This window comes from Phocoena sinus, chromosome 7 (assembly GCF_008692025.1).
Source record: "Phocoena sinus isolate mPhoSin1 chromosome 7, mPhoSin1.pri, whole genome shotgun sequence".
Classification (NCBI taxonomy): Eukaryota; Metazoa; Chordata; class Mammalia; order Artiodactyla; family Phocoenidae; genus Phocoena; species Phocoena sinus.
Window position 1 is genome coordinate 56115816 of NC_045769.1, and position 24252 is coordinate 56140067.

At 37.1% G+C, this 24252-nt stretch overlaps 1 protein-coding gene across 1 annotated transcript in view; it reads left to right on the forward strand.

Moving 5' to 3' along the window:
• The window catches only part of PDE11A (phosphodiesterase 11A), a 421332-nt gene that overhangs the window by 223409 nt on the left and 173671 nt on the right, over positions 1–24252 (forward strand). Inside the window, exons 7-9 of the mRNA XM_032637562.1 lie at positions 11013–11088; positions 13475–13542; positions 14478–14570. Coding sequence (XP_032493453.1) covers positions 11013–11088; positions 13475–13542; positions 14478–14570 — 237 coding nt within the window. The remainder of the gene's footprint in view (positions 1–11012; positions 11089–13474; positions 13543–14477; positions 14571–24252) is intronic.

Genomic DNA, 24252 nt, shown 5'->3' on the forward strand with positions numbered 1-24252 from the left:
CACACAGCTTCCTCAAGACAGGGCACAGAACAGACTATGGGCTTTCCGATTCCTAATTCAGCTCTCTCTCCTTGAGTGGCCTCTCACGGGGACCAGCTGCTCAGGGGCTGCCTGGAAAACAATCACCACTCTGTCATTCCTCTGTCTACACAGGTGTAGGAATTTATGTACGGCAGACCTATCTTTTTGTCCCAGCTGCCCTACTCACCAGCTGGGTAGTCTTGGGCATACTACTTGCATACATAATGTAACGAGTAAAATTCTATATAAATATTTTGTAAATCTTGCAGTCCTATAAATATGTAAATGTCAGGTGAAGATTTTAGTCTGGTTGAGGACTAGTTTTTCGGTTCTTGAGGGATTGCTAGAAGCAGGTCCTTTTCTCTAAATGAGGAGGTCTTTACACAGAACTACAGACCAGCAGACCTCGATCATGGACAAGCCAATGTCAATGTCCTTTTCCTCCAGAGACACAGTGAGGAAAGAAGAGGAAAGTCTCTAGCCAAAGAGAGAAATAAAGGGTGACTGTTGACAGCAAAAAAGGGATGGTGGCAATAATCTGATAACTTGTAGGTCTTCAAGAAAGCCAGGTCTTTTCCTGTCTGGTCAGAGGAGAAACAATAGCAGGTGTTACCTACAAAGGTGAATAAGGCTGGATGCATGTCCTATGGCCTTGGGCTGCTCTGGGGAGATGTTCACCATATCCTCCCCTGCGGAGACCAGCAGTATGTGGCCCTGGCTCTTCACGAGGGTGGCTGGCCAGCCATCCAGGGGCCAGGTTACCCAAGCACATTTAGGTATGATCGGATTTTAGGGGCTGGCTATACTGCCCAGGCCCAAGCAGCCCACCAGTCCTTAAATCATAAGGCTAAAAGCCAGTGCCTAATAAGAGAGAATTTATTCCATCAACATTTGCTTTGGCTATACAAAGTGGAAACTGTATTTCTCATTTCTGTGTCTTTCCTACCTTGTGGTAACTTCTGGTAAGTCCTGAGAAACTCTGCCCAAAGATATGCAGCAAGAGAACGATCCTTATTTTGAAATCTCAGTTGTGAAACCCTTGGTCTTCCTTTTGATTGAAGCTACAAAGGGGTGTCTTTAATGTGATGTAAACCTCATCCCAGGCACTTGCTGTGAGGGCTGCGGGGCAAGTAATCATAGTTGTTTACCTGCTGTGTGTTCTCTTTGTGATTGTTTTAAATATTTAATGGTGTTCCCTCCTTGTGGTGAACAGAACGACTTAGCAGTGAGGCACAGTGATTACTTGCCTTCTGTCTGCCTGTTTGACTCCTAGAGAGGTACCTGCTGGGCTTGATAGCATGCATAGTTTTAAGGCCAGACTCCTTGGTTTATGGATGGAAAATTATGACAGAGTGGTTATATAAGATAGTCACAAAGCCAGAACCAAATTTCTGAGGTTTACATTCTGCAGCCTTATGAAGATCACTGTATGCTAATTCTCTTACAAGATTCTGCAGTCCTCAAAAAGGATGCAAGACAGAAAAGACTGACTAAATATAACTCATTATATTTATTCATAGTGGCTCAAGAAACACTCACACTCATGGGTTATCATGCTAGTGGGTTTTGTAGTTTAATCAGTCATTTGCTCTGTGGTAGGGGTATTCATGCTTGGCTCCTAAAGACACGGACAGGAATATTATGTATATTAATTTTCTGTTGCTGTGTAACAAATCACTACAAATTCAGCAGCTTAAGGCAAACACCTGTTTATTATCTTCTGTAGGTCAGAAGTCTGGCATGATGCCTAGGGTCTCACAAGGCCTAAAGCAAGGAGGTGGCCAGGTGGCGTTCTCATTTGGTCCTGGTGTTCTTTTCAAAACCCATTCAGGTTGTCGGCAGAACTGAGTTCTTGCAGTTATAGACTGAGCTTCCCATTTTCTTACTGACTGCTGGCCAAAAGTCTCTCTTAGCTCCTAGAGACTGCCCTCAGGTACTACTAGCCATATGACCCTCTCACAACTTGGCAGCTTACTTCTTCAAAGCCAAAGGGAGAAACTCCAGTTGGCTCTCACAGAGGCTTACATAATGTCAGGAGTGACACACGAGAGGCTGTCCCATCACAGCCTTATAACATAACCTAATCAAAGAAGTGACAGTCCTATCACATTCACAAGTCCTGCCCACACCTGAGGGGAGGGGATTATACCAGATTTGTACAAAGTAAAGGGTGGGCAGGTGTGAATCTTAGAGGCCATATCTTTAGAATTCTGCCTATAACACTATAATAAAGACCAAAATTGAGTCCGTACAAAATATCCCATGAGATGATCTGTATGTCCTGATATGGAAAAAATGTCCACAAGAACAAAAGCAAGTCATAGAGAAGTATGTTTAGAATAATGTTTAAAAGTATGTATAGAATAATATATGTAGGTATATATGCATATATATGCACATATTTATCTAATAGACAACAAACTTAACATGTCCAAAACAGAACTTACAATCTCTTTTCTGCTAAGCTTGTTCCTCTGTTTCCCTATCTCTGTTACGGCAACTCAGTTCTTCCTAATGCTTGTGCCAAAAATGTTATAGGCATGATTCTCTCGTGTTGCACATCTAACTCATCAGGAAGTATAATTGGCTCTACCTGCAAAATTTATCCAAAATCTGACCATTTCTCACCACTCAACTGCTACCACCCAGGTCGAAGCCACCATCATCTCTGGACCATTTCATGGTCGTAGCTTCTTAATCTACTTCTCTGCTTCCGCTCTTCCCCTCCACACTCTTTTCTCAATACAATACCAGGGGTTTTAAATTTTTAAGTTATATTGTATCACAAGTCAGCTCACAAAGTTTTCATAGTCTCCTTACTTCACTAGAGTAAAATCCAAACTCACCATTCTTTCAGAGGTTTACAGTGCCCTACACGATGTCACTTCATTTTCTATCCTCAGCCTTCATTCATACTTCTCCACCCACACCAGTCTCCTTGTTATTCCTAGAACATGCCACTCATACATCTACCTCAGGGCCTTTGCACTGGCTACTCCTCTGCTGAAATACTCTTTCTCCAATGTCTGCGTGGGTCACATCCTCACCTCTTTATAGTCATCGTTCAAATGTTACCTGTTAGTAAGGTCTGGTGCCCTTGGTATTTCTAATCCCTTTTATGCTGCTCTATTTTTTCCCCATAATTTTTAATACCTTCTAACATAGTTTATTTATGTATTTTTTTGTATTGTTTACCATCTGCCTTCTCTCACTAGAATGTAAGCTCAAAGAAGGTGAGAATTTTATTGGTTTTGCTCACTGATGTATCCCCAACATCTAATAAGCATTACTATTGAATATTGTTCAATATTGTTGAATATATTATCTGTGTTATTTATGAATAATTGTATATTGTTGAATATTATAAATTGATGTATGAACATATTACATATTTGTAGGAAAAGATCAGGAAGAACTTATCCCAAACTGTTAATAGTTGCTATCTCTAGAGATGGCAAGATTACAGCTTTTGATTTTGGTTTAACTTGAAAATTTCATGAGTGTATATATTGTTTTTGTAATTAGGCAAAATTATAAAGATGTTTTAAAATGTTAGACCTTTTATATCTTATGTGAAATTATATTTTACCAGGCTATTACGAGCCCTCTAAAATCTATAAACTATTACTCAAAACCAGAATTGAAATAATGCAAGATCTAAGTAAACTAACTTGTCTTGCTGTATCTTTGGGGAATTCAGATGGATTACTTTCTATTGCCCTCGTCAGCAAGGAGTGTTGGTTGGATTTTATTCTAACTAATATCCTTGTCTGAGACTGTCCCAACAGCATGTATATAAACTGCATTTGCAAATGACCTGACATTGGGTCAGGTGGCTTCTTGGAGTGCATACTTAGTTACAAATACCTTCACCATGAAACAATTATTCTGGCCTTGCTTTTAGTCAGCATTGTGCTTATGAACTCAACTCCCAATAATTAGTTACACTCTAGCACATCATCTGTGAAGCTTTCTGCCCTTTCTTTTTCATACTAGATCAAAGAACACCTTAAAACAAGTATACGAATGCACAACAAGCTATTATTTACTCAATGTAAGGTATACTATTCTGTTGCTTAATTTAGTATTTCCTTCCCTTTATATAGTTATGGAAAGAATTTTCAGAGCCATTACATGCAGGGTTTCTTTTCTGCCTGCAACAGAAATGAACAATTGGACCCAACATTTAAATAGGAAAGGTTCAGCAAGGGGAATGGCAGAAAATAACTAAAAAGTAGGGCAGGCCTTATTCATGGATGGTTTGGTGGTCTATGTGTTACAGATTCAGGAGTGGTGGAAAACCCATCAGCACCCAGGTCTCCTCTGCCGTGGGGGGGCTGATGCCCAGAGTTACACAGTTAAATCTAAGATGTCATGATATTAATTCTGTCACTCTTCAATCCTATGCAATTCTTCCCTGTGACGTTCTTTCTCTGATTAAAAAACAAATTTTTTTTTTTATTAAAGCCTGTTACAGACAACTCAAAAATTCTTACCCTTGTCCTGTAGCACTTAAGGATAATGGGACTTCAGTCTCTGAGATCCTTTGACTTAGAGCATTAAAGCCCCTTTCTCCTGTCAGATCTTCACAGCAAAGCACTTCTGCAATCTGGGATGCTGAGTGCTAGCCTGGCAGGACAGCTTCTTTTCCATTCTTTGTAACGCCTTCTGGTCTATCAGTTATGCTTCTGTTACAAAGGGAAATGTGGAAAAATGGAACCATTAAGAGGTAGGGCTGAAAAGCACTTGCTCCCGGTAATCTCTCAGTTGCTGATATTTAGTGTAAACCAGGCTGAGAGCCTTTCCCGAGAATGGGACTTGGTAGGGAAGATTGGACAATAGATATAAAATTTCCAGATGACCAGGAGGGTGAGGAAAGTTAGGAGGATTACTAAGACTTGAATAAGTTATACAATGGGGAAGATGTGAGTAGTGAAGACAAATAGGGGGCCATGGTTCTAAGGGTCGAACAGACTTTGCTGCATAGGTGGTGGAAGACAATGCGTCGGCTCTAAGTCCAAAGGTCAGTTATTTTTTAGGAGTGCTTTCGTCAGGAATTTAAGGAATCATTTGTAGGCAATGTTCTAGAAACCTATGTGCAGATGAGGTTGGCATAAAGAAATGCCTCTTTGTTGTTTCAGGGAAATCAGGGGACTGACTCAGAACATCTCCTCCCTCACTTGTCCTAGTACCAGAATTTCTCACTGGTAGATTGGTGTTTGGGGGATAAAGTACTACTTTAGATTACTATTAAAGTTGCACATATCGTTCTAGGGGAAGAAAACACATTGCACATTAATGAGTAGTGTTATGTTATCACCAATTCTTTTAACATTCCCCTTGACTGCCTTTGAGAGTCTGGAAAATATGACAGGTATGTTTTGATGGCTCCATGAGGTAAACCATCTTAAATTATATCCATAACTGGAAAGACCCAGTGAGGACAGAGACTTGGAAAATTTTTAGTATATACATCTTTAATTGGAAAGAACTAGACACCCCTAGATAATGTATTTATTTTAATGGTAGCCTCCTGGAAAGGCTGCTTAGTCTTATATGGTCTAATATTTGGGACTCTAATGATGTGAATTTTAATCTTTATCTTTCCAGAAACAACAGCCATTGCCACAAATAGACAACTAGGGGATTGCCTCAATGATCTTAAAATTGGAAAATTCACTCTCATCATACTCTGCCATCCTTCCTTCTTCCCCTCTCCCACCTTGTTGGGCTCATCAAGCTTGCTAATCGTCACCACCCCGTCTTCCCTGTGCTTATAGCCAGTTAGTGCTGGCCCCACTTCCCTTTCTCAGCCACAGTGGGAATGGCTTAGAAATACCCTCAACATCCTCAGTCACCGCTCCCCTCCTCCTGGGCTCAGCCCGTGCGAGACTCTAGCTCTGCTCTCTCAGTGTGGCCTTCCTCTTCTCCAGAACTAACCACTTTACTTCTGTTCCTGATCCCATTCCTTCTTCCCTTGACTATCTTTGCCTTCAGTTATCCTTCTGTGTTACTAAATCCAATAGCCCATTTTCAGCGCTTATCCTGTTTGACTATTGTGCAACATTTGACACTGTTGTTCCCCTATAATTCTATTTAGAAGAGAACTTTTTCTCTTGTGTACAAGTAATTCATTATCTAAAATTTAGAAAATAGAAATAGTAGTTTAAAAAACTCCCATAGGCAGAGTTCTTTCACAGTGTCTACATGTATCAAATCATAATGTTGTACACTTTAAATGTTACAGTTTTGTCAATTATACCTCAATAGAGCTGGATGAAAAAAAATCAGTGGTTGCCAGAGGGATGGATGGATGAATAGGTGGTATACAGAAGATTTTGAGGGCAGTGAAATTACTCTGTGTGATGCTGTAATGGTGGATACATGTCATTATATAGATTTATATATATAATAAATATATATATTTATTTATATATAAATATATATTATATATATAATATTTATATATATTATATATATATTTATATATATGTTCTATGGGTTTAAATATATATATTTATATATATATAAACCCATAGAACATACAGCATCAAGAGTGAACCCTAATATAAACTATGGACTTTGAATGATAATGATGAATCAGTGTGGGTTCATCAGTTGCAACAAATGTACCACTCTAGTGGGGGATGTTGATAGTGAGGGGTGTTGATGTGCATGTGTTGGGGCAGAGGGTATATGGGAACTCTCTGTACTTGCCTCATTTGTTATGAACCTAAAACTGTTTTTAAAAAATAAAGTTTAGGGCTTCCCTGGTGGCGCAGTGGTTGAGAGTCCACCTGCCGATGCAGGGGACGCGGGTTCGTGCCGTGGTCTGGGAAGATCCCACATGCCGCGGAGCGGCTGGGCCCGTGAGCCATGGCCACTGAGTCTGCGCGTCCGGAGCCTGTGCTCCGCAATGGGAGAGGCCACAACAGTGAGAGGCCCGCGTAATGCAAAAAAAATAAATAAAATAAATAAATAAAAAATAAAGTTTATTTTAAAAGCAAAGAAACAAACAAAGACTCCCATGGACAAACAATTCAAAGGCAACTATTATGGTTATAATTTTTCCAGGATTTTCCAATATATGTAATATGTGTTTGTACACCCACAGAGGCCCACACTACTATCACTTAATGTATTACAATTTTTCCTGTTTACAAATATTCTTCTATAGCATGATTTTAATTAGATGGATAATATTCTACTGTGCTATGATTTACTTAACTAACTCCCTCCAGTGGAATGTTCAGGTTATTTCTGATATATCATTATCATAAATAATGCTATGATTCATACCTTTATATGTAAACTTTTGTGCATAGCTATGATAATTGCCATAGGATAAATTCCTAGACATAAAATTGATAAGGCAAAGGGTGTTTGTACTTTTTAGACTCTGGATACACGTCAATAAATCTATTTCCAGAAAGGCTGTTAGCAATGTGTTCACACATTAGGAATGCTATAAAGCCTGAGCTGAAGAATATGAGCTTTGGAGTTCTTTTCCATCCTGCCTTCTTTTTCCTGTCCTAAATATTGTGTCCCCTCAGATTCAATTTTTCATCCTTTTTGTCTTTTTATTGGACGAGCTCTTTCTTGGTGATTTTACCCACGCAGTTAATACGAGGGGCTCCTTCTTCACTCTCCCTTCTCCTTGCCCTTTCAATTGTAATGTGTGTCAGCTTGAATTTGGAATCATTTCCCTCAAACTTCCTGTGTTCCCCACCTCAAGGAGCTCCACCGCCCTTCCTCAAACCAGGAACCTCAATATTATCTTTTGTAGGGATGGGAGAACGCATACTCCTACCTCCCTACAACAAAAATTCTTTTGGGGAACTACACTAATTTTTTGGTAAGCAAAATTATCTTTTACTTCACTGACAAAGAACCTGAGGTTTATTTTTGTCACCACCAAGCCTCTCAGGCTGTCTCTCTCCTTCTTTCTGTCACTCAGTCCATGTTCCCTTTCTTCTTGCACTGTGACCTCTACCCTCAGCTGCTTCAGATTTCCCGGGAGAGGTTAGACAGGGGCTACAGTTGTCCCAGGAGCTGGCAGAGCCAATTGTGCCTACTGCTCAGTGCTGGGGCGGGACCGCCGACAATTGTGTATGACCCTCAGGAAAACAAAACACACCCCAGCATCCTAGTGCTACTCAGGCCAGCCCAAGTCTATAGATTACACCTCCCAGACCTCTCTAAAATTGACTTCTTTCTCTTTGTGCTCACTGACATTGCTGTTATTCAGACTCTCTCCTTAGGGAGAGGAAGAAAACCACTTTGTTCTTTTGGAAGATAACTTTGATGGATGTGTTTGTGATTGGCTTCCTTCGAACCAGTCTTTCCACTTTCAAAGCAGTCAGTGTCTCTAGGTCTTATCTGATAAGGGAAGATGTTAACAGTACCTACTTCATAGGGTTGTTTGAGTAAGTATATGCAATAATGCATGTGAAAGTGCAGAACAAGGTGCCTGATATCAAGTGATCATCTAGTAAATGTTATCTTGTCATCATAATTGTCACCCTCATCTTTGAAGACCCACTTTTAAGGAGCTAAAACTGCTCCAGATTTCTCTAAACACAGTCAGTTGCTGGCTTTTCTGTGGTATTCTGAACGTTCTTTACTTGGACACTTATTTTATCTTAACTACTTCTGTCTTGACTAGGTGAGCTCCTCAAGGGTAATAACTGTTTGAATTCATTTTTATATCCTTAATACCCAGCAATGTGTCTGGTGCATAGGAGGTGGTAAATAAATATATAATGAAAGAGTGCATTGATGAATGATTTATGCCCAGGCTTTTGGCTTTCTTTGTTTTTTTCTGGAATTCTCAAAAATCAATTGATGTAATTTATGCTCTTAACAAATGGAAAAAGAAAAAAATCACATGATCTAAAAGCACATATTAAGAGGCATAGAATTGAAGAGTAAGATGACATGATAATATGCCTAGAAAATCCAAAGCACTACAGATATTAAAGTTAATAATTGAATTTAGCAAGATTGATAGATCCAAGTTCAATATACAAAAATCAATTATGTCTCTATATGTCAATTAAAAGCATTAGAAAATAATAATACCATTTATAATAACACAAACTTTTAAAGCACCAGGTACAAATATAACAAATTATATGTAAGACTTCTGCATAGAAAACTATAAAAGTTGGCTTAGAGAAATTTTTAAGAACTCTAAATAGAGGGATATTATAGATTGAGAGACTCAATGATGTAAATATGTCAAATTGACTGATAAATTCAATAGAATCCTAATAAAAATCTCAGCAGTGTAAGTGTGTGTGTGTGTGTGTGTGTGTGTGTGTGTACTTCAAGTTGATTCTAAAATTAATATGGAAATGCTAAGGGCCAACAATGGTCAAAACAATCTTAAAGAAGGAAAAAGTTGGAGAAATTACACCACCAGATACCAAGATGTATTATAAGACTTTATTATTCACGGCAGTATGATATTGGTATAAGGGTAGACACATAAATCAATGAAGTAGAACAGAGTCCAGAAACAGATCCTTACATATATGGACACATGATTAATGAAAAAAGTGGTACCAGATAGTGGTGGGGAGAGGCATTTCCCCTGCCCCACAGAATTAGTTCTGGTCCAGTTGGATATCCACCAAGAAAAAAAAAAAAAAGAATCTTGACTCTCAGCTCACACTATACTCAAAAATTATTTTCAGTTGGAATGTAAATCTAAAAGTAACAGTTAAAACAATAAAGATTCTAGGGAAATAATAGGAGAATATCTTCATGAGCTAGGAATAGGGAAAGATTTCAAGGAAAAGATCAAAAAATTACTTTAAAAAACAAACTAATATACTGGTATCAAGAGTAGAAGATATCTGAAAAATTAATTCCTCAGAGGAAAACCAAAAAAAAAATCCAAATATAAAATTTAGGTGTATAAATTAACTTCCAACTTCAACAAATATGTAGCTCTTAACTTCTACAGTAAATGTTTTAAAATATAAAAATATCTTTTATCCCAATAACCATAATCTAGAACCTCAATGTTTTATTTTTTCTCTGATTGGATTGGGATGACAGGTTGACCTTTCTCACTAGAAACCAAGGTCATATCAATTCACTAACACCCTTTCAGTCTTTAGTAGCTCTTATCTAGCAATTCAAATATGGATCATTGGTTTTAATATTAAGTGGAGCTTGTTACTGAATGACATTTGTCTGATGCTGATAATTATACTTTTGTATTTCATATATATCATCTCCTGACAATCTGTTAGGGTACAGAAAGATTGCTGAACCCTTATCTTATCTTTCGTGACTTTTATTTTTATATGATTTTGCAACATATGTAATAAATCAGTAATGTTAGAAATACAGAATATTAAAAGTAAATACATGGATAAACAGCAAGGTCCTACTGTATAGCACAGGAAGCTATATTCAGTATCCTGTGATAAACCAGAATGGAAAAGAATCTTAAAAAAAAGAGTGTATACATATGTATAACTGAATCACTTTGCTGTACAGCAGAAATTAACACAACATTGTAAATCAACTATACTTCAATAAATTTTAAAAAAGTAAATACACATGTAACAGCATTATAGACTCAATTTTTTTACTAAAAGATGTGCTCAAAGAGAAATATTGACCACTGGTTTAATTAAAATGCTTTAAATACGCAGAGAGAAACAGTTGCCAGAATTCTTGTCTGGTGGTGTGATCGTGATCAAGATAGTTTTACATTCAGCTTTATGTGGGTGCAGGGATTGGGAGAGGTAGTGTGCGTGTAGGGTTTATTGGTTGATTCGTATTTGGTTAGGGCATGATTTCCTTGGGATGTGCATTGTGATGTTTTAAATGAAAAGAGACAGGTGAGTATATGCATTACAATTAGATTATGTCTTTTTAAAAGTTATTTTTAAATATCTGTTATGAAGAGTGGTGAGCTATATGTCAGAAATGGGTAGATAATATTTAATTTTAGTTAATTTCTTTTATCCTAGGCTGAACAGATATCTGGTTTTCACATAAGATCGGTTCTCTGCGTACCTATTTGGAATAGCAACCACCAAATAATTGGTAAGACATTACCTAAATAGTTCAAACTTCTTTTATAAAGAAGTACAATTTACTTTAAAATACATCCATCTCTTTTTTAAATGTTCCCCTTTTTATGTCCAGGACTCATCAACTTATGTCTCATACTCTTGTGTAATCTCGTAAGTGAAGACTTCTGATGAATCAGTGTTAATCAGGACAATGAACAAATATTTATTCCTTTAAATAAGAACCAATCTTTTTGAAGTTGGAGGGGATTTCAGAAAGCAGCTAACTGAACTCTTTTATCTTACCCTGTGGAAACTGAGGCCCAAAGAGAGAGAAAAGACTTGCATAAGGTCACAAAGTGAGTTAGTAGCAGAGTCCCAAGTAAAACTCCAGCTTCTTAACTCCTAGTACATCTGTATATTTACATCTATGCTTTTACACGTGGAGTAAATGCAAAGGAAGAAAGGACGTGCATTGTTAGGCATATACTGTACATGTGTCTTTCTGCCTGGATGGTTCCAAAATAGGTCCAATTCCTGAATAAGGGAATTGTGGACCAAAGCAGTTTCCAATTTTTCTCCCCCTCCCTGCTCCTTTCCTTTCCTTGAAAATTCAGTTAGGAAATCTCAAACCTAAGAAAGAAGTCTGGGCGAGAAGGGGCCAGTTGTTAAAGTCAAGAAGGATGGAGACATTAGTTATTTAAACACAATGAAAATGTGTTATTTTTCTAAGAGACATAAGGTAACTAATACATTTGGTAACTAATGTAACTATTTGCTTCTCTTTGCTTCACCCTAAGGTTGCTTCTTAAACTCTAAGATATTAGACTTACCAAAGGATTCAGTATTCTGTAAATATTGTTAAGACTTGAATTCTAAGAGAATTTTTTCATCAGTTTGCTTAATTTGCAGAAAATACTAGTACATTATTGAACATAAAGTATATTCTAAGATTTGAGAATTTGAGCCCCTAGTACAAAGCATTGAATTACATCATGGGTAGAATTTTAAATATATTTAAGATGGTTTTTTTTTTTTGGCCACGCTGTGCAGCATGCGGGATCTTAGTTCCCTGACCAGAGAACCCCTGCCCCCTGCACTGGAAGCGTGGAGTCCTAACTACTGGACCTCCAGGGAATTCCCAAAATATGTAATATTTAAGTTTAAAGAGAAGAGAAATTTCATAAGAAACACCATACGTTATCTGTAGATGTCCAATGGCAATCTCACATGCAGTCCTACATTTCATTTCTAACAGTAAACATCTGTTATTCTTTCAAAACTAAGACTGTAGTTTGCCTGTTACACACTAAAAGCTTTGTATTTTATTATACATGTCTTCTAGCATATGACGACTTACCTCCCTGATGCGAAGTTAGGTGTTTTAAAAAATACAAGCATGCTTTAGAATTACAGTCATTTTTGTTTATACTAAATAGGGATACAAGGGAATGGTTTTCAAGATTGTTGAATTTTTCCAGTTAGACTTGTGTGCTTTAATAGTCGTGCCCCAAACATCTGGTATAATGCTGGAAATGAACTTTGGAAAGAAGACACACACAAGTTAAATTTGTTAAAGCTAGTTTAACCCCATTGGGAGCAGGCAACAAAACTAACCTTGCTTTGAAAGTTAACTGTATCATAATTCCTAACAGTTCTTGAATGTTCTCTCCGTGTGGAACAATATGCTTTCCAAACATTAATCAAATGTTATCTCATTTAATCTTCATAACCCACTGAGACAGTTAACATTTTAATCCTCATTTTACTGATGAGGAAATTCAGTGTTAAAAATGTTAGGTAACATGCTCATGGTAACACCACTAATGGTGGAGTTGAAAATTCAAACCAAGACTGTCTAACTCCAGAGCGTATGTTCTTAATCACTATGCCATGCTGCCTGAACTCAAGCGCTGTGCTTCAGAGAATTGAAAAAAAAATTTAGTTATATATATTTAAAATTTTTTATATTTATATAATTATATTTTTATATATTTTTAATTTATATATAATTAAAAATTTTTAATATATTGCATGTGTATATGTGTTTATATATACATACAGTTATAGATATTCAAGTATGTATATGTATATGTGTATACGTATGTAATTGTGTATATATGTGTATGCCAGATACATCAATTATTGTGCACAGTCATCTTGAAAACCATTTTTAGGGAATCTGATTGATGCCTGGTAGAACTCCAGGCTTCCCTGAGACCTGGTCTGGATATCACAGCTGGAAAATAGACTGCATCCCTGTACACCTCAGATCTGCTCTCACGGAGGCAGCAGGTGTGAGAGTAACCAGGGATTAAGCTGAGTGTGTGCACTTAAAGGAGCATAGAGTCATCTTACTGTATTGAGCAACATGGTGTCCAGCACCGAAAATGACCACATATCCCAACCTCTTCTCACAGGAGTGGCTCAAGTGTTAAATAGACTTGATGGGAAACCTTTCGATGACGCAGATCAACGACTTTTTGAGGTAAGAAAATAAATTTGTGAACCAGGGGTTACAGCTGAGTCACCAGTAGTCTCCTGGTTACAGCTTGCCCCCATTAGGAAGGATAAATAATTATTATTTGACATTTATTAATCATTATACTTTGACAGTGTGATGAAATTTAAAGGAAGGTTTAAAGAATATATCAATGTTTAGGTAAGATTTGATTCTCTTTTTTCATGAATTAGATGTTTTTACCCTAATTGATTGTTTTTTACAGAGTTGAATTGCCTTGCTCTTCTCTCCAAAGTGTTGTCTTATCTTTGTCTTGTTTGTGTGTGTTCAGTCATGAGACCTCTAGCCAGCTCTGCCAGGTGTACTGCCATCACCTTTCTTATGTTTACAAGCTTCTGTTTACTCCAGTCTGCCCTCGAGCTAGAGAGGTTAGCCTTGAACAGGCTTCCTAGTAGACTTTGTACCAGTAGCCAACATGAAAACCCCATGATTTTTTTTCTCCAGTTGAGGCTACATCAGGGCTTCTTTACTAATTGGTTCTAAATCTGAATCCTCTGTCCCCTTAACATTTACCTCATTTACACTCACTTGGTTTCCTTACCAAAATATTTTATAGCCTAGCTGCTGAAAGAGGTGGCTATTGGTTAAATGGGATGAAATTACTAAAATCAGTTCACAACCTAAATAAAGAATGCATTTAAACGGACTGTACATTTTTAAATGTATTTAAAGTCATTTCTTCGCAATGACATTAACTTAATAATTTTTCTCATGTGCAATGTGAGTGATAAAGTTGTTACATGACAATAGTAATTAAGAATTTTAATGTACGTATTTCCCCAAGGCCTACCTCTGTATACAAAATTATATTTAAGGCCCATTCCTGATGACTGCCTGCTTTTATATTAGATTATGCCAATGAGTTATTGCAATTTTTAGTTAGTGAGCTTTCTCTTTCCTAGGCTTTTGTCATCTTTTGTGGCCTTGGCATCAACAATACAATTATGTATGATCAAGTGAAGAAGTCGTGGGCCAAGCAATCTGTGGCTCTTGATGTAAGTACAATATTTATGTCAGAATTTATGCTAAAAAGCCCTGATTTTATGAGGGGAAAAAGGTCCTCAATTTTTAATTATCTATTCATTGGGTCTTAATCATTTTAGAGTTATAGGTTTGAGTTTGATGAAAGCTAGAGACCCTCTCTAGAAAAATATACATACACACATAGTTTTACATATAATTTCAGGTGAAGCCCAGCCATGTACGGTGTACAGTAAATACAAATTTTAAATATTAGGATTATTAAAAGAGATGATCCAAAATGAATTTGTCAGGATGTAAAATGTATTATGAATGTATTTTGAATATGTATAGATATTCTGGCAATTCACAACTTTTATTACCATAAGAAAAAAACCTCTCTATGAAGATATTTGACTCAGATGGGGGAAACTGATTCTGTCATTATGCACCCCTTCCTGTGCTAATGTAGTCACAGTCTCCTCACCCATGAATTGTTCATTTGGGTTCATAGTGTACACCCCCTTGTTTGTATAACTCAGATACCTTCTGTCCTTAGACACAAAAATTATTACTGACACTCCCAAATTTCCAGCCCAATTGTGAGCCTTGTGACAATCTCACTTTTCAGAAACTGACTTATTTGTGTGGCCTTGTATGTTCTGTGTGTTTTATTTGTGCCAGTGTCAAAAGTAGCGTTCCCAGTCAGAATTCAAGTGTTGCCATCTTGGTTTTGTCCCTCCCACCTCCACTCAACCCCTACCCCACCAGATACCAAACTCTCGACTCTAATAATCAGGTGGTATCACCTCAGTCCCTAGCCCAGGAATCCATATACAAGAATATCTGGAAGGATTTCTTTTTTTGGCCACACCACGTGGCTTGTGGGATTCTAGTTCCCCAACCAGGGATCAGCCAAGGATCAAACCCAGGCCCTCGGCAGTGAAATCGCAGAGTCCTAAACACTGGACCACCAGGGAATTTCCTCTGGAGTGATTTCTTATCTCAGAATTTTATGAAGACAAAAAACGATATGTTGAGAGCTACTGAACTCAAATTCTGGAATGAGATCTACCTATACTATAGTATACATTAACTTCTGAATAGATCTGTACTTTAGAATTATGTATTTATAAATATTGTACATGAATATGAATATCGTTAAGTTCTTTTGTTCCTAAATATATAAAATTAATACTCTGAGGCTCTTAGAGAACAGAGATGCTCCTAAAGCTGAATAACGGAATAAAGAAAGGAATTTACTATCGTTTTTAATAACTTTACTTTTATGATCCTGATTTCCATTTCGCATGAGCAGCAGGAACTTCATGAGAAATGTACTAATGTGTGCTTACATTTTCTGACAGTAAGGATCCTAGGATAAAAGGGGTAAAACTTTACCTGTAAGTCTAGAATACAGAGAAATTAAAGCAGGAATGTAGATGTAGAATATTACTTCTTCATTTTGAACATCAAGAATTGTCCTTTGGGGAGTCTTTCATAGATACTGCAAATGAAGCCTTACATAACACTGATGAGAAATTTTCCAGGAAATATAAGTCAGGGTATTAAGGGACACATTATACACCTTTATGATCAAAAGAGGGAAGGAATGAAGGTCAAACAGAGGGTGTGGAAAGGGCATATGCAATCAGGAGCCAAGCCCCATTTATTCTACCTCCCCAAAACCTCTCCCATCCGGTTCCTCCTTTCCAGTTGCCACGGCAACCATCCTACTCAAGGGCTTCATTACCTCTTGACTGAGCAATTGTAATAGCCTTCTATTTGTTCTTCCTAAACCATATTTTAGATTGCATCATTCACCCACTCATAGACATTAAATTACTCCCCCATTACCTATTAAAGTACAAACTTCTGGCCTTTGAGGCCCTTGGAAATCTCATACCAAACAATCTTCCTGCCCCTGGCCCTCATTTCTGTTTTCAGAGTATTCTATGCAAATTACAAACTCAACTACTTCATAGTCTACAAATCAGCCACCTGCTTCTCTGCCCTCTGATCTTCGCTCTAACATCCTCTCCACTTTAGTTATTCTGTTCCAATTATGCCATCTCCCCTCAAAATTGTCCCATCATTCAAAGCTTAATTTAAATGTAACCTTCTCTCCATAAACCTTCTAATCTCATGGTTATTTGTTCCTCTCTTTGACCTATATTACAGTCAATGGTGAGTCTGTATGTTTTCCTCCACTAGAACATATGTCCATCAAAGCATATGTTCATGTCTTAGCTATCTTTTATTCCTTTTGGTGTTTTATATATAATGGTACTCAATAAAAGTGTATTGAATAAATGAATGCATGCAGCCACAAATAATTATTTTGGTCTGCCACATCAACATTGCAGAAGGGGAAAGCTAGGGCTGTGATGGAGGAACTGGCAGTCATTTTAGTGACAGTCTTGCTGGCCACATAGCAGCACCTCTGTATTCCCTTCCCCCTTTATAAGCCATGAGTAGAAAATTGTTATTTATTTATTTGGGTGTGGGACCTCTTCCCAGATACTGTGTTCCCTGGGGTATTTCCTTAGATGATGATTAAGAGACCAGTCTGGCTTCCTGAAGGTGGGGAAGAAGAGAAGTGAAATGGATGATTCTCCATGAGCCATCCTCTAAGCTCCAAGGAGAGATTTCTCTCTAACTGGGTGATTAAAGAAGTTAGACTTCTAGGATGCCAGCAGAATGCCATTTGATTCTTTGTCACCCCTCTTCCTTTAAACCTACTCTGTTGAATCAATCTTCCCTACTCTTGAGTGAAGTCTGGTAGATTCCACAGCTCTTCTGACATACTCAGGTGTTAAATAGTCTCTGAGCTTTTCCCCTTGCCCAGGATTAGAAGCCTATGGTCAGGAGAGGGTCATAGTGGGCTTTGTGACTCTTCCTCACTTCACTTCCTCCCCTAAGACAGGTGCAAGGAGGTTGGATGAGAGGGCAAAGCCTTACAAGACTGATGCTGTCCTAAGTTGGTTTCAGGGCCCTCTATATCAGACATCAGCATTCTCTTTTTATCATGAGTTGCTTTTATAAATTCTTAGAGGACTCTCGGGGCTAGCAATCTCCTGATAGCCATCCCTGATGTGGGTTTGCCTCTCCTGACTGACAGGTTATAATCCCCTCTCAGCCCCTGGCTTCCAGGGGCCCATCCAGACCCTTCTTCTGTGGGGATCATCTCACTCTTCCAGGAAATTCTCTTGGTCAGGGCCTGTTTTTGTTTCTTTTTTTAATTGTGGTAAAACAGACACAACATAAAATTTACTATTTTTAAGCACACAGTTCAGTGGCATTAAGTACATTCACATTGTTGTGCAACCATCACCACCATACATCGCCAGAACTTTTTCATCTTCCCAAACTGAAACTCTGTGCCCATTGACCCCCAACTCCTCATTCTTCCTTCCATGCAGCCCATGGCAACCACCATTCTACTTTATGTCTATGAATTTCACTACTCAAGATACTTCATATGAGCAGAATCATACAGTACTTGTCCTTTTGTGACTGGCTTATTTCACTTAGCATGGTGTCTTTAAGACTCATCCATGTTGTAGCACGTGTCAGAATTTTCTTTTTAAGGCTGGTTAATATTCTATCGTAAGTATATACCACCTTGTGTTCATTCATTCATCTACTGATAGACACTTGGGTTGCTTCCATGTCAAAGTCCTTTTAAGCCTGGGTATCTTTCATAGGTCCATTTGGTCCATGGGAAAACTCACATGTCTTCAACCATTAGATTGAAATGCAAGTCTTCTGCAAAGCAGCTCTCTTCTCCTGCCCACTAACTTTTGGAATTTTTAGGCATGAATCAGGTACCAGTCTCTGTTCCCACACTATACTCTGGGGAAATACACTGTAGGTCCTACAAGTGGTTCTCTGGAAGGAACTCTCAAGAAACCCTAAGAAATCCTCAATATGGGGCTCTCATGAACTGTTACCCTTTTTACACAGTGCAGAGTTGGGAAACCAGCACCTTAACTTGGAGGCAGGGGCATCTTCTTTCCAAGTCCTACATGGAAGGCCTAGATGGCCTTAGCGCTCCCTTTAGAATGTGATACCTGTTGGTCTCAACTGTAAACTCAGACAGAGTCTCATTTAAACATCCTATTCTGTCTATCAAAATGATTTTTTCCAGACCAAGTTACTGTCAGACCATGATCCAATGATTGTCTAAATGATAAGTGTCAGGCCTGGGAAGACCCATGTTTATTTGTAGGTACCATGGATCCAGGTTCTCAATTACAAAGCCAAATGTAACACATCAGCAGAAATGGAATTGTTCCCACTTGTAAATTCTTCTTTACTGACAATATGTTGGATTATGTAAACACTTCTTTTGGAGAAAAGAACAAAAGGAAACACAAATTAATTGCTCTCTTGAAATGATTATGTAGTAATTAGTTCCCCATTGTAGCCACTACTACATCGTAAGTTACTTAAAAAAAGAAAGAAAGAAAGAAAGAAAAAAAAACTCTGGAAGCTGTTCTCTGTGAAAATTCCAGGCTCTTATTGAGCTGGTTTATAAATTTATGATCAAATTATGGCTTTTAAAAAGGCACTAAGAAAATAATCATGCCAAATTTCTTGAACTTCTTTGAATAGCCAGTAAAGACCAACTAAACAGATAGTGTGAGCTTCAACTTTTCACTTGCTGCTTTCTGTTGCCCAAAGAAAAGTCTCACAGTTGACATGCTGATTGGGCTTTTGGGGTATTCTAGCATAGCCCACACATTAGAATCAACAGGGTGCTTTTAAAAAATATTGATGCCTGCACCCTTTTCTAAACTGATTGAATCAAAATCTCCAGAAATAGAGACTGAGCATACGTATTTACAAAAAGTTCTTCATGTGACTCTGATGCACAGTGCAAGGTGAGAACCATTGGCACAGAGTGATCTATTTGTGGGTTAATTTCTCCAAGTCTTTCTTTCACAAAAAGTAACCACAGTATTGGATATCAGTACTTCCTTTATAAATATTTGTTGAATTAGGTTGAAGACAGTAGATGAAATGAGGTGAGGCTAAAGGGTGCTATCTCCTCCTTGCTTTAAATACCCATTTACTCTTTGACTCCTGATGGCTTCCATTGTCACCTCTCCTTTGAGGAGTCATCTGGAATGTTATCAGTGAACACCTATGCCCAGTCCCCATTCTCAGTTCTTAACTTCTCTTATCTGTTCATGGTGTTGACTATTTTCTCCGATCACAGAAAAGAAAATAACCAGTCCACCATGGTAATTAACCTGTAAATGACTGGTTTATTTCATGGCCATAAGAGAGACCAGGATCCAGAGCAAAGATAGATGAACCTTAAAAACAAGGAACAGGGCAGCAATTTTAGTATTACAAGACTCATCATGTAATTTACTAGAATTTTATAGCTATCTATAATATATTCCATTTTCTTTAGTAAAAGGAGAAACAGTTTCTATTCCAGTGCCTAGAATAGTTCTCGACACATAGTAGGTACTCAATAAATATTTGCTTAGTTATATTATTTTTTAATTTATTAGTTTATTTATGAATAAATGAACCTAATTTCATACCTAACTTGATACCTAATGGTATCTGAAGCATTTTGTGACTTGCTAACAGCTTCTGTAAGCATCTGTTTTTGCAAATTTAGGACATAGTCTTGAAATATCTATGAAAACTGTGATTTCCAGTTTATAATTTTGTAAATGAATTCCACAAATTCTACAAAACTAGCTCTGTGGGGCATTCCTTGAGGTAGCAATGAGGAAGTATATATGGTTTTTTTTTTTTTTTATTTTGGCCATGCGAGATCTTAGTTCCCCGACCAGGGATCGAACACGCACCCCTTGCATTGGGAACACAGAATCTTAATCACTGGACTGCCAGGGAAGTCCCAGTAGATATGTTTTTGTTTCTTTTGTCTCAATAATATCTGCTGTAGATAATTAGGGTCACAAAGTATTTTTAAAAATCTTTTTGTTTGGAGGCAGATCAGTCATAACTCTAGAGATTTTCCTGCTTTCCATGTTTTCTACTACATCCTCCCTTGGCTTCTATGACCCTATACTTAGGTGGTTCTTCTCTGGTCTTTCATTTGCAAATCTCTTCTCTTCAGCCCTCTTCTGAATATTCTTCAAGGTTGAATCATGTGACCCATTTGCTCCTATTTTCTCTCTATACACGCTTTCCCTGAGCAACTTCAGCTACTCATTTGGCTTTAACTGAGATGACCTCCAATATGTATTCCTAGTTCACTCTTTCTCTCTCTTTGAAGCTTCAGACTTTCATTTCCAACTAACTCTTAGTTCTTTTATGTACGTCCAAAAGTTCAGACTTAACATATGTAACAATTACAATCCCTATTAAAAAATATGTATATATGTTATTAATAGAATATTGGTATGATGTTTTCATTCACAGTGGTTTATAATTAACTTCTCTTCTCCCTGGCTTTCCACATCCAGCCATTTGCCAGGTTCAGTCAATCTGGTTCCTGCAGTATCTCCTTTTTCACTGCCATCTCTGTAGTTCAGGTCTCTATTTTCTCTTTCCTGTATTAATGCTGCTTATTCAAGCTGATAATCCTGGCTCTAGTTTCTTCTTTCCCCACCCATGGTACTCAGAATGTACGGATTTGTTTTCCTAAAGTATAATATTGGCCATATCTCTTCTGTGCTCTAAAATAAATCAGTGCCTTCCCATTGCCTACAAATTAGACCTTTCAAGATCCTCCACTATTGACATCAATATTCTTTTTACCTTAGTTTTCACTGCCTCCATCTAGGAAAAAAATCTCTATTATTATGTGTTTCTCAGAAATATCCAGAGATTCCCACTCTGGGTCTTTTCTCCATTTGCTTGAAAAACCTTTTAACAAACCTCAAATTTCACCTCTTCCCTTAATGTTTCCTGATGTGCCCTCAAGAGATGTGATTGTTCCTTTAATCTCTTTACAAAAGGGCTATTGTCACATAAAATCTCTGTTGTGTTGGTTGATCTTCAGATAGAAATATTTTACACTAGTAAAAACATAGTGCTTACCATTTAAGTCTTTGGTAATAAGGATGAAGATTAATCAAATTGCTTTCTTATGATTCTTTTATACTAAATATGACCCCTATATGATATAATTTTTTTCTTATATTTTTAAGTGTTTTTAAGTTTAAACAATGTATTATGGTTATAGGAGATGTAAAATCAGAAATCAAAATCAGTGGTAACCTACTGCTTAGAGCTTACCACCTTATCATTTGGGTTGACAATTTTTTCTTTCTTTTTTCTTTCAGCCTTTTTAAAGGCTGTCTTCTGAATTCCACTGTTACTAATGAAAAATCTGACATTATTCTTGTAAATGTAAAGTGTCTTTATTTCTCACTGCTTTTAACATTTTCTTTTTAATCTTGGTTTTACAGTCATTTGACTATGATGTGTCTAGGTGTGTTTTTCTTTGTATTTCTTTTTCTTGGGTTTCACTGATTTTCTTGGATCCAAGGGTTGATAGCTTTCATTAATTTTGGAAAATATTTGGCTAATATCTCTTCAAATATTTATCTTTCTTTATTTCTGTCTTTCTGGGCCCAGTTACATGTATGTTGAATCGTGTGATATTGGCCCCCAGATCTCTGACACTTGTAATGTTTTCATTCTTTTTTCCTTTATGCTTCAGTTTGGGGGGGGTGGTTTCTACTGAACTTTCTTAGAGTTTGCTGATTCTTTCTTTTTTCTAGTCTTCTATAAAGTCCATCCATTTCTGATATTTTATTGTACTCTGTTGTATTAATATTATATGTTTCAGTTCTAGACATTTTGATTTAGTTCTTTTATAAGCTTTGGTTTCTCTGCTGAAATATCCCAACAGTTATTATGTCTAACTTTTCCTCTAAATTTTTAACCTACAATTCTTCACAAGTTATTTTATATCACTCATCTTTATTTCTAACATCAGGGGCATTGATGACTCTGCCTCTATTGAATATTTCTTTTCTTGGTGAGGGATCACATTTTTCTGTTTCTTTGCCTGTCTTCATAAATATTTATTGCATGTGAAACATCTTGTGTAGAAAAACAGGAGTAGGTAAAGGTTTTAGTGGGTACCGTTTGAGCTAAATAATATTTTTTGTTGTGTTCTGTTTTTCCAGATAGGATATGTGATTTTTTTTTATGTCAGGCCGCTAGCATGAGGGGTTGATCATTCAAATTCAACCATCTGTGGTGCTTAGCTGAAAACAGGCAAAGCTTTTGTTAGTTTCCCTTTATTTCTGGTCTCAGAAGAGATTATGGAGATCTCCTTTTGCCCTTCAACCCAACCCCAAATACTCAGGCTCTGTTCAGGATTTGAGTTTTGAAGGCGTTTGAGTTGCAGCTTAAAGTTCATTTCAGTTGACTTCTGGATTCAACTCCATCAGGGCCTAAAACCTAACTAATGTACACGAGTATACGATTTCAATTTTCCAGCTCTGCACGCACCACCACTTTCATGGGAAACTTCCCATGGAGGAGTAATTTCAAGCTGAGAAATTTACTTTTGCATCTGTGGCTCCAGATACCTATATGCTGTGCCAGCCCACCCTGTTATTAAAAATTTGGCTCATTTTCCTCCTTTCAGCAGTCACTCTACTGATGATAGGCTCATTGTCCTACTGTAAGCAGCTGGTCCCAGGTATGAAAGCAACCCCTGCTTTCCATTCATCTATAAAGGCTGTCTCTTGACTAGAATGTAGTTCATTTGTGTTTCTCTCTGTCCACCACTCATTCTTTGACAGCTTTAAAATGACAGCTTTATTTTGTCTTTTTTCTTATTGTTATGAAGAGGGTAGCCATCTTTTAAGATCTTCTTTATCCTATCAGGAAGTGGAAACCTCTGGCCAATTCCTTTTACTTTCCACTGCTGATATGGATCTATTAGATATTAACTTTTCTTTGTAATGTCATGATATTTTGTCAGGAAGGGAGTTGAATATTTTTATAGTCTGTCATCATCAGTCTTCTCTTTGAATTGCTAATATTTCTTGCTTTATATATTTTTGATTCCATAGTTTTTGCAAAAACAGATTCACAACTGAGAATTGTTTCTTTGACAGATTCAAAATTACTCTTTTGTTTTATTTGATTGCTTTTTACTTTGAAATCTACTTAGTTTGAACTTAATGTTGTCATCTGTGCTTCTATTTTTTTAATTTATTGTATTTTAAGAATACGTCTATTCAATGAGTATTTCTTATGTTCTAAGCACTGTGCTGGGCACTGGAGATAAAGCAGTGAGCAAAACAGAGCTGGTGCCTTTCCTTACAGAGCTTAGAATGTGAAGTAAACAAACAAACAAAAAAGTCTTGCAAATCAGAATCTAATCAGTTGTGATAAATTCTGTGCAGAAAAAATACAGGATGTCATAAAAGCATCTAGCAGGGGGTGTAAACTGGGGTTTTAGGTAAGTCTTTTCTAAAGGATATACGTTTAAACTGATAATTCCTTACTCATTCTTTTATTTTTATTATTTCTGGTTAATTTTGTTTTAGGCATATTTCCTATAAATTCATACATCTGAATTTAATTTTTTAATCCAATCTGAGAATCTTTTTTTTTTAAATAAGGTGTTTGGTTTTAAGTCTATTATCTTATTCTTTCTGAATTTTTACTTTATTATGTTTTGCTTTTTCTGAATTCTACTATATGTATTATATTTTGCTTGATTTGTTTTACTTCAGTGAAGTGAAAGTTCTTTATCAT